Below are 19,266 nucleotides of genomic sequence, written 5' to 3'. Positions count from 1 at the left end.
CATCCCCTGGTCTAATGCAGGACAACACAGCACCACTGAAAAGGACTTATACAGCTACACTGGATATATGGCAGCAGAGGACACCACCACTGTGACTGGTTACTGGACTGATGCTGCACAAGAGAGACGCTACCCCTGCTCTGATGCAAAACAACACAGAAAAAATGCAAGGGACTTATACAGCAGCCAGCAGCACTGGGGACATTTAGCAGCAGAGGACACCAGGGCCAATATTTACTAATAATTCGAGTTTGTCCGTTTTGTGTTTTTTTTTCTAAGTCCCAATCCGGGAATTCACTAAGCACCAATCTCGGCAGTGTTTGAACTATTTGTAATGGTTTGATTTGCAAAGTTCCAAAATACGAATGAATAGACCATCGGTCAAACACGGCTGTTATTTAATACAATACGGGCATTCACTATTCATTCGTATTTGGGTGTTAGTTTCTGAGTGCTCAAGTGCGGGTCTGTTTTTTTTCGATTCGTTAAAAAAAGCAGCAAAAAAATAGACCTGCTTTTTCCAGTTGAGTTTGGATAACCATGCACTGATCAGTGAGATCTGTGCATGGTTATCTATGGAAAAAGGTCTGTTTAGTGTAAAAACTGAAAAAAAAATTGCGTGGCACTCTCCTGATTGGCTGTGTGCTCCTGTAGTGTCTGTGAGGCAGCACACGGCACAGATACAATGTAGCGCGTATGCGCTCCGGTGTAGCCAATGGTGGGAACTTTGCGGTAAGCGGTTGACCGAAAGTAACCTCACCGCTGACCGCAAAGTTCCCACCATTGGCTACAATGGAGCGCATAGGCGCTATATTGTATCTGTGCCGTGTGCTGCCTCACAGACACTACAGGAGCACACAGCCGACGTGGCGCTCCCTGATTGGCTGAAGGGACCCTGTTTGACAGGAGTCAGGGGGGGTCCTGGCAGTCGGGGAAAGGGGTCCCATGTGTAAACATGGGACCCCTTTCAGTGCGTGGTCGGGTTTCCGTTTTATTATTTTGCCAAGTACGTGGATTATACAAAGGACAGATTCTACACTGGATTATGTGAGTATAATTTTTTTCACAGGTACCCCAAGGATTCTACATGGAGAAGAGGACCGAGCCTCGTGGGATCATAGGTAAGTATGTATGTATGTTGTGACAAGAACACTGGGATAGTGTTTGAGGGCAGGTATATTTGTCCCAGGTTCTTGTCTTACATGTTTTAGAAAATGTTAACTTCTAGGAAAAATGCTTTTTGTTTTGTCTGAACCTTTTCAGTTTGCTGTAAAAGCTGGGTAAAGGCTCTGAGAGAGAGATAAGGCGAGTTCTAGACATTGGGCCCAGTTCGGGTCTTTGGCCTCACAGAGGGCTAATCAGGGTTTCAGCTGTGTAAGAGTGTTATAGTGCTTCTAACCTGATTAGTATGGGCAGACTGCCTGGGAAGGCTGCAGGATCTGTGTGTGAGAGACACGCTTTCTGATGCAAGTAAGCTATACAGTATGTACTGAAGAACTCTGTGTTTTGTTTAGTGACAGTTAGGAATATCTTATGTTTAGTTAGTGCCGGACAGGCAAGGTATTTTTATTTTGGGGTTTGTTTTATTTTCTGTTTCGATAAAACTGGCCGGGGTCAGTTGTACCAGAAACTGGACTTGTGTTGTTCCTCAGCTGCTGCGTGCGGCCATATTCCCCAGGAAAAGGCGCCTTGCACCCCTACAGTGTTACAACTTGGTGGAGAATGCGAGCACACCGTTCTGCGCATAAGTGAAAGCAGCAGCTTTGTGAGGCCTGCAGAAAACGGTGGTTTATGCAGATACAGCCCAGTGTGAAGTTACTGAGACTCACCCCTGAGGGTTTGATATATGTCCTGGGTGAAAGCAGCTACAAAGCCGCCTGAAAAATCTGTCGACATGGAGGATCTGCTTAAAGCCTTGCTGCAAGCTACAGCGGCTCAGCAGGAGGCCAACCGACAGCAGCAGGTGGCAATGGAGGAAAATAGGAGACAACAGCAGGTGGCAATGGAGGAAAATATAAGACAGCAGCAGGTGGCAATGGAGGAAAATAAGAGACAACAGCAGGCAGTTGTTGATGAACTTTACAGGCAACAGCGTCAGGATAGAGAGGCCTTAGCAGAAGTGGTGCAGAGACTTGCAGCTCGGGTTGGAGATGTGGCCGTCAGTGCTCCAACCAGCTCTAGTTCTATACGGGCCAGTCACTTCCTGCAGAAAATGACAGAGGCTGATGATGTGGAGGCCTATCTGACCACGTTTGAAAGGACTGCCGAGCGTGAGAACTGGCCGAAAGCACAGTGGGCCAGTCTGCTGGCACCTTTCCTGTCAGGTGAGCCCCAAAAAGCTTACTTTGATTTAAGCCCTGCTGAGGCTCGGGACTATGATAAACTAAAGACTGAGATCCTGACCCGCCTGGGAGTCACGCTGTCAGTACGAGCACAACGGGTGCACCGTTGGCTGTACGCCATGGAGAAGCCTCCGCGCTCCCAGATGCACGACCTTATTCAGCTAACAAAAAAATGGCTACAGCCAGAGACATTAACTGGTCCCCAGATGGTGGAAAGAGTCGTCATGGACCGCTACTTGAGATCTTTGCCCATGGTCCTGCGCAAGTGGGTGAGCCATGGAAACCCGGGTACTGCTGACCAATTAGTGGACATGGTAGAGAGGTATTTGGCAGCAGAGGAACTACTGATGACCACCCAGCAACCCATAGATCCTCGACAGCGCCCTTCAGTAAAGACTGGTAAGACTGTTCCAAGGGAAAACGTTGCTGGGCGGTTAAGAGAACGCAAGGCTGGAGAGACTGTAAACACTGGCCCTGGAGACAGGCCAATGGGGCTAGAACGGTCTATGCTGCCCAAACGGGTTGATAATCGTGTGGTTAAATGTTTTAGGTGTGGTATGCCAGGTCATGTTATTGCCAATTGCCCAGTCACGCAAGAACCCATGCAATGTGATGCTGCCTTTGAATGTCGCAGAATGTCTTTCTTTGCTAGGTTAGCCTGTACTGTGGTACCTTCACCTGAGCTGGAAAAACAAATGTGTGATGTGTTCTTAGAGGGTAACCGGGTAGAGGCCTTGCTAGATTCAGGAAGTTTAGTTACCCTCGTGAAAGCTGGGTTAGTGAACCCCTTAAAGGTCCAGCAAATACCTATTGGGGTAACTTGCATACATGGGGATACCCAACATTATGCCACTGCTGAGGTGAATATAGAAACTTGTTGTGGGTCAGCAATGGTTAAAGTGGGACTGGTCCCTACCTTGGTGCATGAGGCCATAATAGGGAGGGATTTTCCTCATTTTTGGAAACTGTGGGAATCACGGTTATCAACAGATGTGAGAAGTAAAAAACCAGTTGATAATACCGGTGATTTTATGGATGTACGTGGGTCTTCGGAACTTTCTGGCCCTTTGCCTTTTGCTAGTTTGGCTGGGGAAGTGACAGATGGGGAGTCCAGTGAGGACCCTCTTGCCGGGAACAGAGACATAGTAGTTAGAACTGAAAGCGTGCCTGACCTGGAGGTAAAGAAGGATCTGTTTGCGTCTGAACAGTTAAAGGATCCTACCTTAATAAAGGCTAGAGAGAATGTTAAGATTGTTAATGGGGAACCTGTGGTACCAGGTGACAGGGTTACGTATCCCCACATGGCCATCTGTAATGAGCTCTTGTACCACATTGTCAAAAGGGGTGAGGATGTGGTGGAACAGCTGGTAGTTCCCCAGCCTTATCGGAGAACGGTACTAGATTTAGCTCATAGTCACGTTACCGCAGGACATTTAGGGGCAGAAAAAACCACTGAAAGGGTTTTACAAAGGTTCTTTTGGCCAGGGGTTTATAAAGAAGTGTCTGAATATTGTTCTTCCTGTCCTGAATGCCAGTATCATGCCCCTAGACCCCATTTCAGGAGCCCACTAGTTCCCATGCCTATTATAGAGGTCCCGTTTGACAGAATAGCCATGGATCTCGTGGGGCCCTTGTTAAAGTCTGCTCGGGGCCATCAGTATATCCTGGTAATTATGGACTATGCCACTCGATATCCTGAGGCTGTCCCTTTACGCACTATCACAACCAAGGCGATAGCTAGGGAGCTGGTGCAGGTATTTAGTAGAGTGGGAATACCAAAAGAAATTTTGACTGACCAAGGTACTCCATTTATGTCAAGGATCATGAAAGAGTTGTGCAAGTTATTTAAGGTCACTCACCTCAGGACGTCCATCTACCATCCCCAAACTGACGGGTTGGTGGAAAGGTTTAATAAAACATTAAAAAGTATGTTAAAAAAGGTTGTTGAGAGAGATGGGAAAAACTGGGATTGTTTGTTGCCCTACTTGTTAATGGCCATCAGAGAAGTTCCTCAGTCCTCTACGGGGTTTTCTCCATTTGATTTGTTGTATGGTAGACACCCCAGAGGGCTGTTGGATATTGCCAAAGAGACGTGGGAAGGACAGCCCACTCCTTATAGAAGCGTTATTGAGCATGTAACACAAATGCAGGATAGGATTGCAGCCGTGGTACCTGTTGTCAGAGAGCACATGGAACAGGCCCAAAGTGCTCAACAGAGGGTCTATAACCGGAGTGCCAAGATACGGGAATTTGCTCCTGGAGATAGAGTTCTTGTTTTGGTACCCACTGTGGAAAGCAAATTCCTAGCTAAATGGCAGGGTCCATTTGAGATTAGGGAAAAAGTGAATGAGGTTAATTACAAAGTATACCAGCCGGGAAAGAGAAAACCCGAACAGATCTACCATGTTAACTTAATCAAACCCTGGAAAGATAGGTTGTCTCTGTCAGCGGAGCCTTGCCCTTCGGTGTCTTCACCCCGGTTGCTTCCCGCAGTGAAGGTGTCAGAGACATTATCAGCTGATCAGAACAATCAGGTTAAAGAATTTCTCATCCAAAATAGGGAGGTATTTTCAGAGCTGCCTGGCCGAACGACCATAATAAAACATGACATTGTCACAGAACCAGGGGTCAGGGTTCATTTAAAGCCATATAGGATTCCTGAAGCTCAGCGAGAAGCTATTTCTAAGGAAGTTAAAACCATGTTAGAACTGGGAGTCATAGAGGAGTCTAACAGTGAGTGGTCCAGTCCCATAGTGCTCATCCCGAAGCCCGACGGTAGCATACGCTTCTGTAATGACTTTCGTAAGTTAAATGAGGTGTCCAAGTTTGACGCATACCCCATGCCCCGTGTGGATGAGCTTGTAGAAAGGCTGGGAACAGCCAGGTTTCTCACCACATTGGACCTGACCAAAGGTTACTGGCAAATACCTTTATCTGATAGCGCCAAAGAAAAAACAGCCTTTTCGGTTCCGGAGGGGCTGTACCAGTATAAGATGTTACCCTTTGGGTTGCATGGGGCTCCAGCAACCTTTCAACGGGCGATGGATAAAATTTTGAGGCCCCATAGAAAATATGCAGCTGCCTATTTGGATGATGTGGTAATTCACAGTACAGACTGGGGGTCCCATTTGGTTAAAGTACAAGCAGTACTGGACTCAATCAGAGAGGCAGGGTTAACTGCTAACCCAAAGAAGTGCTGCCTCGCAATGGAGGAGGTCAAATACTTGGGCTTCACCATAGGCAGAGGTCTGATTAGGCCCCAATTGAATAAAATTGATGCTATTCAAAACTGGCCTCGTCCAGTGAATAAAAAACAGGTAAGGGCTTTTTTGGGAATTACTGGGTACTATAGACGGTTTATTCCTAATTTTGCGACCACAGCGGTGCCGTTGTCAGACCTTACCAAAGGGAAGCAGTCAAATGTGGTGAAATGGAACCCTGATGCAGAAAAGGCGTTCCAAGCGTTAAAAGTGGCTTTGTGTTCACAACCGGTGTTGATAACACCAGATTTTTCAAAAGAATTTGTGGTACAGACAGATGCCTCAGAGGTAGGGATAGGTGCTGTGCTGTCCCAAACCAGAGATGGGGACGAACACCCTATCATTTATTTGAGTAGGAAACTCAATGAGCATGAAAAAAGGTATGCCATTGTGGAAAAGGAGGCTTTGGCCATTAAGTGGGCACTAGATACCTTGAGATATTACCTCTTGGGTAGACAATTCAGACTAGTGACAGACCATGCCCCTTTAAAATGGATGTATGTAAATAGAGGCAAGAATGCTCGTGTAACTAGATGGTTTCTAGCGTTGCAGGACTTTAAGTTTACTGTCGAACATAGACCGGGAACACAATTGGCCAACGCAGATGCATTGTCTCGCATCTTCTGTTTGGGGGCTACAAGTGTTCCGGCCCCTAGGTCGAAACAGGGGAGGGGGATATGTGACAAGAACACTGGGATAGTGTTTGAGGGCAGGTATATTTGTCCCAGGTTCTTGTCTTACATGTTTTAGAAAATGTTAACTTCTAGGAAAAATGCTTTTTGTTTTGTCTGAACCTTTTCAGTTTGCTGTAAAAGCTGGGTAAAGGCTCTGAGAGAGAGATAAGGCGAGTTCTAGACATTGGGCCCAGTTCGGGTCTTTGGCCTCACAGAGGGCTAATCAGGGTTTCAGCTGTGTAAGAGTGTTATAGTGCTTCTAACCTGATTAGTATGGGCAGACTGCCTGGGAAGGCTGCAGGATCTGTGTGTGAGAGACACGCTTTCTGATGCAAGTAAGCTATACAGTATGTACTGAAGAACTCTGTGTTTTGTTTAGTGACAGTTAGGAATATCTTATGTTTAGTTAGTGCCGGACAGGCAAGGTATTTTTATTTTGGGGTTTGTTTTATTTTCTGTTTCAATAAAACTGGCCGGGGTCAGTTGTACCAGAAACTGGACTTGTGTTGTTCCTCAGCTGCTGCGTGCGGCCATATTCCCCAGGAAAAGGCGCCTTGCACCCCTACAGTGTTACAATGTATGTATCTATGTATGTATGTATGTATGTATGGATGGAGGTGTGCATGTATGTAATAAACTTATACTTTCACGGTGTGTGTGTCCTGTTTTTTGGGGGGTATTTTTTTTAGTAGTAGTACAACAGATACCAGCAGGCCTGGTTTTCCACCGCATGCTGGTACTTGTGGTTCTACAAGTACCAGCTTGTGGGGGAGGCTTGCTGGGACTTGTAGTACTGCTACTGAAAACAATATTCACATTTTATCAAAAGGCTATCAGCCCACCATCCGCCGTCCGTGGATGGGGGGGACAGCCTCGGGCTTCACCCCTGGCCCTTGGGTGGCTGGAGGGGGGGACCCCTTGATTTAAGGGGTTCTCACTCCTCCAGGGTACCACGGCCAGGGGTGACTAGATGGGTATGTAATGCCAGGGCCGCAGGGACAAGTATAAAAGTGTCCCCCGGCTGTGGCATTATGTACCTGGCTAGTGGAGCCCGGTGCTGGTTTCAAAAATACGGGGGACCCCTACGCTTTTTGTCCCCCGTATTTCTGGAACCAGGACCAGGCGCAGAGCCCGGTGCTGGTTGATTAAATATGGGGGAACCCCTGTCATTTTTCCCCCCATATTTTTTCAACCAAGACCGGCTCAAAGAGCCCGAGGCTGGTTGTGCTTAGGAGGGGGGACCCCACGCAATTTTTTCAGATTTTTTAAGACTTTAATCAACTTTTTTAAGGTACACAATGAAGCCCTGTACGGATCTCACAGATCCGTCTGGGATTCCTTGTGTTTTGTCAGGCAGTGTTTTACTCATCACTCCCATAAAACACTGCCTGATATTACGAATCACATCGACATCGTATAAAACGATTGTGCAAAACTCGGCAGCTTAGTGAATGATCGTATCAGGATTCAAAAAGTTGCAGTAAAATGCACCTGATACCATTCGAAACACCCTTCAAAACGGCCAAAACACGAATCTTTGTAAATATACCCCCAACACTGTGAGTGGCTTTGACTGATGCAGCATAAGACACTGACTACACTGGACTGAGCAGCACAAGACAGCACTAGAATCGCCACCCCACTTTCCCGCCCACACAGATACTGAGGACGGAGACACGTCCTCTCACTACACTCTCCGAGACTGGAGTGAAAATGGACATGATGCGCGGCTCCTTATATGGAATCCAAATCCCGTGAGAATCCGACAGCGGGATGATGACGTTTTGCCTCGCTCTGGTTTCCGAGTCTGGCGGGAAAACCCAAGCCGGACTCGGATCCGGGCTCGTGACATGCAGTCCGGTAGGGTTTGGTTCTCTGAGAACTGAACCCGCTCATCTGTACTTGTAAGTGATTGCCCCTTAAAAAAAAATTCAGAGATCATCCGGCATCTCACACCTTCAGCGATCTCGGGAGTCATTACACCTGGTCACAAGTCTTAGTGTGCCATGTTCTGAAACCCCAAGTGTCAGTGTGCCATTGTTCTGAAACCCCAAGTGTCAGTGTGCCATTGTTCTGTTACCCCACGTTCCAGGATGCCATGTTCTAGGACCCCCAAGTGTCAGTATGCCATTATTCTAGTATCCCCAAGTGTCAGTGTGCCATTGTTCTGGTACCCCACATTCCAGGATGCCATGGTCTATGATCCCAATTGTCAGCGTGTCATTGTTCTAGGACCTCAAGTGTCAGTGTGCCATTGTTCTAGAACTCCAAGTGTTAGTGTGCCATTGTTCTGGAACCCCAAGTGTTAGTGTGCCATTGTTTTAGGAAAATGAGTTTCAGCGTACCATTGTTGTAGGCCCCAAAGTGTCAAAATGCCATTGTTCTGGGACCCCTAGTGTCAGTGTTCCATTGTTCTGGGACCTCAAGTGTCAGTGTGGCATTGTTCTGGGAACCCATGTGTCAGTGTGCCACTGTTCTGAGACCCCAAGTGTCAGTGTGTCATTTTTCAGGGACCCCAAGTTTCAGTGGGCCGTGTTCTGAGACCCCAAGAGCCACATGTATTGACACCCGAGATCGCTCAAGGTGCGAGATGCCAGGCTATCTTGGATGTTTTTTTAAAGGGGTAATCACTTACAAGGTAAAACCATGCCTTGCAAGTGATTGCCCCTTCAAAAAAAATTGCGAGATTGTTTGGCATCTTGCACCTCCTGTGATTTCGGTTGCCATTACACCTGGCCACAAGTGTTAGCGTGCCATGTTCTGAAACCCCAAGTGTCAGTGTGCCATTGTTCTGGAAACTCAAGTGTCAATGGTATATTGTTCTAGGACCCCAAGTGTCAGTGTGCCTTTGTTCTAGGAACCCAAGTGTCAGTGTGATATTGTTCTGGGACCCCAGAGTGTCAGTCTGCTGTTGTTCTAGGATCCCCAAGCGTCAGTGTGCCATTGTTCTGGTGCCCCACATTCCAGGATGCCATGTTCTAGGACCCCCAAGTGTCAGTATTCCATTGTTCTAGGATCACCAAGTGTTAGTGTGCCATTGTTATGGTACCCCATGTTCCAGGATGCCATGTTCTATGACCCCAACTGTCAGCGTGCCATTTTCTGGATCCCTAAGTGTCAGTGTGCCTTTGTTCTGGAACCCCAAGTGTAAGTGTGCCATTGTTTTAGGAAAATGAGTGTCAGTGTACCATTGTTGTAGGCCCCAAAGTGTCAATATGACATTATTCTGGGACCCCAAGTATCAGTGTGCCATTGTTCTGAAACCCCAAGCGTCAGTGTGCCATTATTCTGAAACCCCAAAAATTAGTGTTCCATTGTTCTGAAACCCCAAGTGTCAGTGTGCCATTGTTCTGTAACCCCAAGTGTCAGTGTGCCATTATTCTGTAACCCCATGTGTCAGTGTGTCATTTTTCAGGGACCCCAAGTTTCAGTGTGCCATTGTTCTGTAACCCCAAGTGTCAATGGGCCATTATTCTGTAACCCCATGTGTCAGTGTGCCATTGTTCTGGGAACCCAAGTGTCAATGGGATATTGTTCTAGGACCCCAAGTGTCAGTGTGCCATTGTTCTGTAACCTCATGTGTCAGTGGGCCATTATTCTGGGAGCCAAAGTGTCAGTGTGGCATTGTTCTGGGAACACAAGTGTCAGTGTGGCATTGTTCTGGGAACCCTTATGTCAGTGTCCTGGGGGTGACTCCAGGGTATGTTAGCTCTCTGTCTGGATGTGTTTTAGTATGAGACTTTACCATGAGGCCTTACTGTAGACAAACTAAATGGCCCTATGTGGGCACTGCTATTATGTAGTGTTAGGACTGCTGATATTGGAGAAGCCTTGGCGCGGCTTAGCATCTAAACATGTCTTTGCAAACACGTGTGACCAATTTTCTGAAATTCTATTTACCAGATAGGTTCAGGTATAATTACAGGTAATTTTTTTAGTGTGCTGGGGGGATATCAGGAGGGGAAACCCCCCCCCCCCCTCTCTGTCTGCTGTTTGTCAGTGTTCCATTGTTCTGGGACCCCAAGTATCAGTGTGCCATTGTTCAGGGACTTCAAGTTTCAGTGCCGTGTTCTGAGACCCCCATGTCATGACGCCCAAGATCGCTGAAGGTGCAAGATGCTAGCCATCTCGGACTTTTTTTAAAGGGGCATTCACTGACAAGGCAAAACCATGCCTTGTTAATGAGTGTCCCTTGAAAATAATGTCCGCAATCGTCCAGCACCTCGCACCTCCAGAAATCTTGCGTGTCATTACATCCAGCCCCAAGTGTTAGTGTGCTGTGTTCTGAAACCCCAAGCCTCAGTGTGCCATTGTTCTTAAACCCCAAGTGTCAATGGGATATTGTTCTGGGAACCCAAGTATCAGTGTTCTGTAACCCCAAGTGACAGTGTGCCATTGTTCTGGGACTCCAGTGCTCCAGTGATCCTAAGTGCTTATATATTTTATAGCAATTGCATATGTTACATTTTTACTTGTAATTAATAAAATATATTGTTTTCTTACTTTTGGTAGAAAGAAACCCTTGAACATGACATCTTGAGTAGTCATACATAGGCCATTAGTAGGTAAGATATTTGCAAACAGCTGAATCTCATGGATGACCGCGTCAGTATATGGCATGTGCTTGCGATGTTGCATTAGAGGCTCAGCCGCCCCAATGACATTTTCAATTTCAGTTTGAACATTTTCTGTTGTCAAGGTCATGTTTCCAGGTTTAATATGAAAATGAATAAGGCAGATGTCAGTCAAATACACTTATTCATTAAAAAAAAAATCACTTACTGGAAAAACGTCCTCTTGATATTGGTTAAACCTGCCAGCCAGGGTCGGACTGGCCCACAGGGGTACCAGGGAAACCATCGGTAGGCCCCACTGCCTGAGGGCCCACTCCTTCCTCTAGGGATCAGGTTCCAGACTGTGCACTTGTATTATACATGGTAGATATGTTGCATTACACTGCACTAAACTATTGTGTATTTCAAGCCTCTGTGGAGGCTGGCTACACCCCCTTTTTAGAATGGCCACACCCCTAACTGTGGGCCCCTATAACTGCATCCCCCCAGTGGGCCCTTCATGTCCCAGTCCGACACTGCTGCCAGCAACCAAGAATCGGCAAGTCTTGGGTACACTATTGGAGTGGTGACTGCTAATCAGAGGCCCTGCAATCGAAGGCGTTCCCAAAAAGTCAGCTGACTATATATGTAATATAATGGAGGTATCACAAGTGCCAGGATCCTGTACCAACCTGCAAATTCTGCTCGCACTTCCATAGGCTAAGGGCAGAATATGACTTCTGTAGTTAATGCACAGTAGCTGTTGGCCCCATTCCAGTGGATTATGTGGCTAACTGAATCTTCTTCATAGAATCCAGCCCAAGATCTGCCCATCTCCAGCTACGATCAATTAACTGTTTCCCCCTCGTGCAACCAAAACAGCTCCAACCAGTCAAAGCATGGACTCCACAGGACCTCTGAAAGTGTCCTGTTTGCAGATGTTTTGGCATAGCCAATCCCAAGTTTAAGCATATTAGATAAAAGGTGGCATTGGTTTGAGAAGAAATTGTTGAGATGGGTTTAAGATTTGTCCTTTTGATTTTGCAACCACGTTCACGTGCTTGTGCGTATATTTTCACCGACAACTAGGGTGGCCAATCCCGGGTATCGGGAATGAAAAATGGTCAATCTCGGGATTCCCAGATACCTGGGATGGGCTTTTTTCCTATGTATTCGCCCCTCTCGCCCCACACACATAACTTACCATACGACGAGGGTGGGACACATCCTTCGGGCTTGCCAGCGATGTTGACGGCGGATGGCTGACTGCGCAGCGTGACCTATGACTTCACTTCACGCTGCACAGGGGGAGCTTGGCAGCGTCTGAGCATCCTGGGGACGCCCAACGCTGCCCGGTTTTAAAAACACAAAAGCCCGCATAATCCCGCAATCCCCAGGATTGGAGATTCCAATTCCGGGATTGAATCCCGGGCGATTTTTAGCCTAAATCCCGGGATCCCGCCTATCCCGGGATTGGCCACCCTACCCACAACCCATAACTTCTTCACTATGTAATCGCGGGTGTGAAAAGTCACAGCCGGGTGTCGCTAGTGGCTCCCTTGATGCATGCGTCGCCATTGGTATCGTTCATACACATGGAACAATGTAAATGATGTGTTGTTCCGATCGATCGGGAACGCACTCATTGTGGGTATAATCTTTCCGTGTGTATGCACCTTTTCTCTCTCCACTTTATTTCTCTCCAAGGCTTAGTAAATTTGCCCCTATAATGAGTAAATTCCTAGTAAGAGCTTACTTTGAATTTGAGGATATTTCATCATGAGCAGGAGGCCCCATCTCAGGGTAGCGGAGGTTGTCTCCGTTCCAGCACCAAATAAGTCCGTTACAAGAACTGTTAAATTGTTATCATGGAAATATAATTCCGGATTTGGTTTTTCCTGAAAGAAGCACAATATACAGTATATGTATTAGATCATAGAAGATTTGTAATATGTACATGTTAAGAATATGTGGAAGCCTCCAACTGTCCCATCTAATCTGCCTCTTTTACTATCTATTTTGGATAGTTTTAACTTATTATTACAGGTTGAGTATCCCATATCCAAATATTCCGAAAAACAGACTTTTTAGAGTGAGAGTGAGATAGTGAAACCTTTGTTTTCTGATGGCTCAATGTACACAAACTTTGTTTAATACACAAAGTTATTAAAAATATTGTATTAAATGACCTTCAGGCTGTGTGTATAAGGTGTATATGAAACATAAATGAATTGTGTGTATGTACACACACTTTATTTAATGCACAAAGTTATACAAAATATTGGCTAAAATGACCTCAGGCTGTGTATATAAGGTGTATATGTAACATAGATACATTCTGTGCTTAGATTTAGGTCCCATTGCCATGATATCTCATTATGGTATGCAATTATTCCAAAATACGGAAAAATCCGATATCCAAAATACCTCTGGTCCCAAGCATTTTGGATATGGGATACTCAACCTGTATTTTTCATTATTTGTATAGCAACTACATATTCTTCAGCATTCTGCAGCCTGAGAATAGAGAATGAATCAGGAATATTGGACCTTGCCACAGGATGGTTCCGGTATGAATGGTCGACAGTCATTAGGTCGATCACTATTGGTCAACACTGACATGGTCGACATGGACAAATGGTCGACACATGAAAATGGTCAACCCATGAAAGGGCGACACATTAAAAGGTCGACATGTGTTCTTGAACTGTTTTAGGTGTCATTTTTTCCGTAACATGACCAGGAACCCCAATCAGTGTACCGCGTCCCCTTGCATGGCTCGCTGCGCTCACCTTGCTGCGGGCAAGGTTACTATTCCTAATTGTAGTCCATGTGGAAAAGTAAAGTCTGAAAAAGTTAAAAATCTTAAAAAAAAAAAAAAAAAAAGCCATGTCGACTATGTCAATGTCGACCAATAGTGGTCAACCTAATAAGAATTTACAATCTGATTCCCCTACCAGGGGGACACAAGCACATACCCGAACTGGCAATCTCACACCAACATGACAAGAACATACAAACTCCACACCAATTTCACAAATTCCAAACTGCTTTGGAGAAATCAGCCACAGTGCAGGGATTGCTCATCACTAGTACCATCGCTTATCTACACGGTGCCACAATTTCTCTATCTCCTGCCGTATGCATAAAGATACAATAAGACAACACGAAAACAGCATAATGACAGGTATGTGGTTACAGCAGTAACAATCACCAGCAGCATCACACAGGGGCTGAATTATAACATTTGGGCCCCATAACACATTTTGAAGAGTACCCAATGCTCTTAGAGAGACATCTCTCTTCACAGAGGTTGTACCTTTTATGCCCTAAAGTATTGACCCCAGTTCAAATGATGCCACATATTAGAGCCCCCAGTTTACATTATGCCACACTGAAGTTCCACCAGGTCACATTGTAGTGGCCCGGCTGGATGGCTCTAGTGTGGCATACCATTACATTCTATTAACACTTATCACGTACTAATTTATTTATTAACACTAGTTTTTAATTACATCTCATTATTTTTGTATCACTTTCTGTATATAGCTTTGGCTTCCTAACACTAATCTATTAACACTATAGTTTTTTCACTGGTATGCTGCCCTGGGGTTTCTGGGTCATGCTGATTTTGGGGTGCCGCACCCTGCACCTAGAGATAGCAACAGGGACCCCCAATATACAGAAAGGCCTTGACAAGGCTTGGAGGTTTATTCATACATTTGCAAATATATGTAACCAAGATCTCTGAATTCTAATATTTTGTAGCATTTAAATCTGGTTACGGTTATCATTCAGGGTGCTGGGGGAAACAAAATGCCTAAATACCCCTCCCTTGCAAGCACCTGAGTGATATCACTAAGCTAATTGAGCATCTACCGCTATATATGTCTGTTGTGAGAGGCAGAAAGGATCCTGCATTAGGAGGAGATGCATGACCTGATATGCCATATGGAGCACTATGGGGTTGCTCCAAGGTAGCAGTAGCGGATCTTGCCACGGGCAAGCAGGACTTTTGCCCGGGGCGCCGCCTTCCGGAGGGCGCCGCACCATGGCAAGATCCAGCACTGCTGCCCGCTGTGTCCCCCGTCCACCTCCGCTGCACGCTGTGTCCCTGTGAAGGGAACTAGATGCGTAGCGTCTAGTTTCCCTTCGTGGAGAGTACCTTTGCTGAGCGGAGCGCGATGACGTCATCGCGCACCGCACAGCAAGGTCCTCTTCACGAAGGGAACTAGACGCTACGTGTCTAGTTTCACTTCGTGGAGAGGACATTTTGCTGTGCGCGCACCGCTCAGCATACAAGCGGCGCTACTAATGTACAGGGGGCGTAACTGACCACGCCCCCTGTATTAAGCCACGCCCCATTTCCTGCCCGGGGCGCAGAGCAGGCTTGAACCGGCCCTGCAAGGTAGATAGTTCTTAGTTTAGATATATGCAAGTAAGTAGCCATTATCATGTAACATAGTAACAACGCTTCTGAGGTTGAAAAAAGACAATTTGTCCATTGAGTTCAACCTATAAGAGGTCTCCTACGCTGTATTATTTATTTGGACTTGTACCCCTAGCTTGGAAGTACCTGAGTGTATCACTAAGCTAATTGAGCATCTGCCACTATATATGCACATTATAGTGCTCCCAGGACACATTGTGTCACACTAGCACACCCAAGTCATATTACTGTATGTCACATTACAATGCCTCCAGGGGGTATATTTACTAAAATAACATTTTGGAGTTTCAAAGGATTTGGCATTCAATTTCCATTCGATTTGGATTGAAGAGATTTACTAAAGACCAAATTGAATGTCAATTCAATTCTAAAGCCAAATTCAACTCACATCCCAATAGGAATTGAATTTCTGAAAAACATCAATGTTTTCCCAAAGCCCAACATAGAATCCCCTCATTTACTAAAATTTGATTTGCAAATCAATTTGAAATCAAACTCAAAATCAAACCTGAAATCCCCAAATGTTTGGAATGATGTTAGACATTCAATTTTGGCTTCTAACCACCATTCTAATGGTATAAAATTGATTGTGATGATTTTTTTAAGTACTCAAAAGCATGTAGGGCAGTGTGGAAGTAGTAAGAATGGATGTCCAAGGTTTTGGTATGTTGGTCACCTACCAGCACAATGCAAATCACCACCTGACTGAGATATCTCTGGAGAATCAATCAGAGCACCATCAGCAGCTTCATGATTGAATAGTGCACATATTTATACTTATAGACATCATGCTTATTCCATGAATGTGCAATAGATAGCACCAGAGCACAAAATTGGGCAATTCGGCTGAATTATATAATGAATTTTAAAATCATGAGTGTTGTAACTGTCTATCCTGGTTCATCCCATGATACCTACATCCTCAGCAATTCTTCCCTGTATGCAAAAATTATTGTGATACAAATGCCAGAGAGATGGTTGTTGTGTAAGATAACAGTATGTGCTAATAAGGCAGCTAATAGCAATTATTTGGGCTATGGCTGTTGCTCCTGGCTTCTGACTCCAATGTCAAATACACAAACTCTTGCTGAGCATAAGTATAAAGAGGCACATATACCCACCCAATCCATGACAGAATGCATCTTTGGTTTATTTGAAAAAATAAAATAAAAAAATATTCGGAAGGCATATTATATCATTTGGCAAAAGTGTTTGATATTGTGCTCTGCTGCTGTCTACTGCAGAATTGTGCATTAAATAAACCACACCACCCAGATTGTGCAATAAACAGGGAGCAGCCATGGATGCAACTGACGTATGTGACCGCAAAGTGATTGACAATGTTGGGCATTTTTGGTGCCGCAACGGGGCATTAGGGGGAGGCACGGTGAATGCGCGTGGGGCGGGACTGTTTCTGGGGCAACTGCGTGATATCCAATGCAGCCGCTTCGATTTAAAAATGGCCACTGACTGCCAGACAGCGCAGCCAGGTGGCACTGCCAGGGGTCAGCCTAAGATTGCAGATGCATTGGGAGGTGGCATTACACATGCTGAGTGGCCTTGCCCTGTGCTGGGTGGCCCCCAGCATGTGCAGAGATGAACCCATATCTGGCTGCTTATACAGCAATCTGCATTCATCTCCTATGTGTGCACAAAAAGTGGCAGGAAAGCATATAAGGGCTAAGCTTATTGCCAACTGTTTCAGCTGTAAGTCTTGGGGGGGAAATCATCAGTTCGGTTTTCACGTATAAAACAGTGTAAAGAGAGAGCTTCCCCTTTAATTAGTGTGCAATAGGAAGCAATGAAGAAGTTCTGTTTGATTTTGCATTCGATTTCAATTTTGATGGGTATTTTAATGGGATTTCATGTTTGATTTTGGAAGGAATTTCATAAATTCAATTCAAAATCTCTTCCAATCATGAATCCACATCAAATTCGATTTGAAAATTGAATGCAAAATCGATCATTAGTAAATATGGGATTTTTGAAGGGATATAGAAAATCAAATAGAATCTATTTCAGTTGATTTTGTAGATTCATAAAAATGTTCTCAAAATCAAACATGTAAATATACCCCCAGGTCACCTTATGTCATATTGTAGTTCCCCCAGATAACTTTATTGTATATCACACTGTATTGCTCCCAGGTAACATAATGTCACATTGTAGAGCCCCAGGTCACATTGTGTTACATTGTAGTGCCCACATGTCTCATTATTTCACACTGTAATTAGCATTATGACACACTGTAGTGCCCCAGCTCAAATTATGTCACACTGCAGTGCCCCAGCTCACATTATGTCACACTGTAGTTACATAGAAATATACAGTAGAATGTGACGGCAGGTAAGAACCACTTGACCCATTTAGTCTGCCCCTTTTTATACCATATTTTTTTATCTCAAAACATATTTGATCCTTATTTCTTTGTAAGGATCCTTTGTAAGAATATCCTTATGTCTATCCCATGCATGTTTAAATTGCTCTACTGTCTTAGCCTCTACCACCTCTGATGGGAGGCTTTTCCACTTGTCCACTACCCTTTCTGTGAAGTAATTTTTCCTAAAATTTCCCCTGAACACCCCTCCAGTCTCAGTGCATGTCCTCATGTCCTATTACTTCTCTTCATTTGGAGAATGTTTCCCTCCTGGACTTTGTTAAAACCCTTGATATATGTGAAAGTTTCTATCATGTCCCCCCTTTCCCTTCTCTGCTTCAAACTATACATATTGAGATTTCTTAGTCTTTCTGGGTATGTTTTGTGATGTAGGCCATGCACCATTTTAGTTGCCCTTCTTTGTACAGTCTCTAATGTATTAATATCCTTTTGAAGATATGGCCTCCAGAACTGAATACAGTATTCTAGATGAGGCCGTACCAATGACCTATACAGTGGCATTATTACTTCTTTCTTTCTGCTGCTAATTCCTCTCCCAATGCAGCCAAGCATCTGACTAGCCTTCCTCATTGCCTTGTTACATTGCTTACCTGCCTTTAAGTCATCTGAAATAGTGACTCCTAGATTCCTTTCCTCCTCAGTAGTTTCCAGTGTAGTGCCATTAATAATGTTAGGCGCCGGGGTCCGCTCGTCGGTGCGGCCCGGCGCCTAGCAACCAGGGACACCGTACGCGTACAGCCGCCGGCTCCCTGGCAACGCTAGACGCCGGGCGCACTGAGACGCACGGACCCTAGCAACGGGGACGCCACTGGCGGACCGCGTTCCCCGTTGCTGGGTCCATTTAAAATGATTATGCACCTGTTTCCTGGCCGTGCAGCAAGGCAGCTGCACGGCATTCATGTAATCAGCCCTATCAGCAGCTGATTGGAGGGCTCCTGTTTATATGCTCTCTCAGGGCTTCTCACAGACGCCGGTAATAGCTTCCTGCATGCTGTCTCTGTTTGCTGAGAGTCTGTTTCCAGTCGTGCTGTATCCGGTCATTCCAGTCTTCAGTAGTCCTGTACTTGGAAGTCGTCATCTAGTTCCTGGAGTCCTGACTGATCACCGTTTTACATCCAGTGGTGTTCGTGAGTCGCGGCGTTGCCGTGTGTAGCGGCTTGGCCGCTTTATCATTTATTATTTGTGTTTTGGAGCATTTTGCGGAGGGTTCCGCTTCCACAGATCCACTCTGGTATCCGGCGGTGCTGGGTAGGAGTATTGGACAAGTGGATTTTGGTTGTCCTTTTCCCTGGCGGTTTTTCCGCACATACTTCAGGTTTTGTTAGTTAGTTTGTTGCCCCTGGCCTGTTGATAGTCAGAGGTCCTCTTGTTATCATCCTGCCTCGGATTTCCCTTTGTCTCTCACTAAGACCGGGGGGCACCGGAGTTGGGCAGACATAATCCGTCCTTCAAACGTGGCTGCCAGGGGCTCAAGAAACCATAGTCTCGCAAGGGATTTCCGATAGCACGGTGAGACAATAGAGTTAGGGCGCCAGGGGCAACTAGTCTTTCCTGCTCCCGTAATCAGCATTCCATTCAAGTGCTCTGGT

The 19,266-nt window shown here is 45.5% G+C and overlaps 1 protein-coding gene across 1 annotated transcript in view; it reads right to left on the bottom strand.

The window, feature by feature from the left end:
- The window catches only part of LOC134910841 (cytochrome P450 2C5-like), a 164,545-nt gene that overhangs the window by 93,804 nt on the left and 51,475 nt on the right, over nt 1-19,266 (bottom strand). The window contains exons 6-7 of the mRNA XM_063919224.1: nt 12,586-12,727; nt 10,780-10,964 (exon numbers count right to left, since the gene is read on the bottom strand). Of these exons, the coding sequence (XP_063775294.1) occupies nt 10,780-10,964; nt 12,586-12,727 (327 nt within the window). The remainder of the gene's footprint in view (nt 1-10,779; nt 10,965-12,585; nt 12,728-19,266) is intronic.

The sequence above is a fragment of the Pseudophryne corroboree genome, chromosome 4, assembly GCF_028390025.1.
Source record: "Pseudophryne corroboree isolate aPseCor3 chromosome 4, aPseCor3.hap2, whole genome shotgun sequence".
NCBI lineage: Eukaryota > Metazoa > Chordata > Amphibia > Anura > Myobatrachidae > Pseudophryne > Pseudophryne corroboree.
This window is presented reverse-complemented; position numbering and strand designations above follow the sequence as displayed.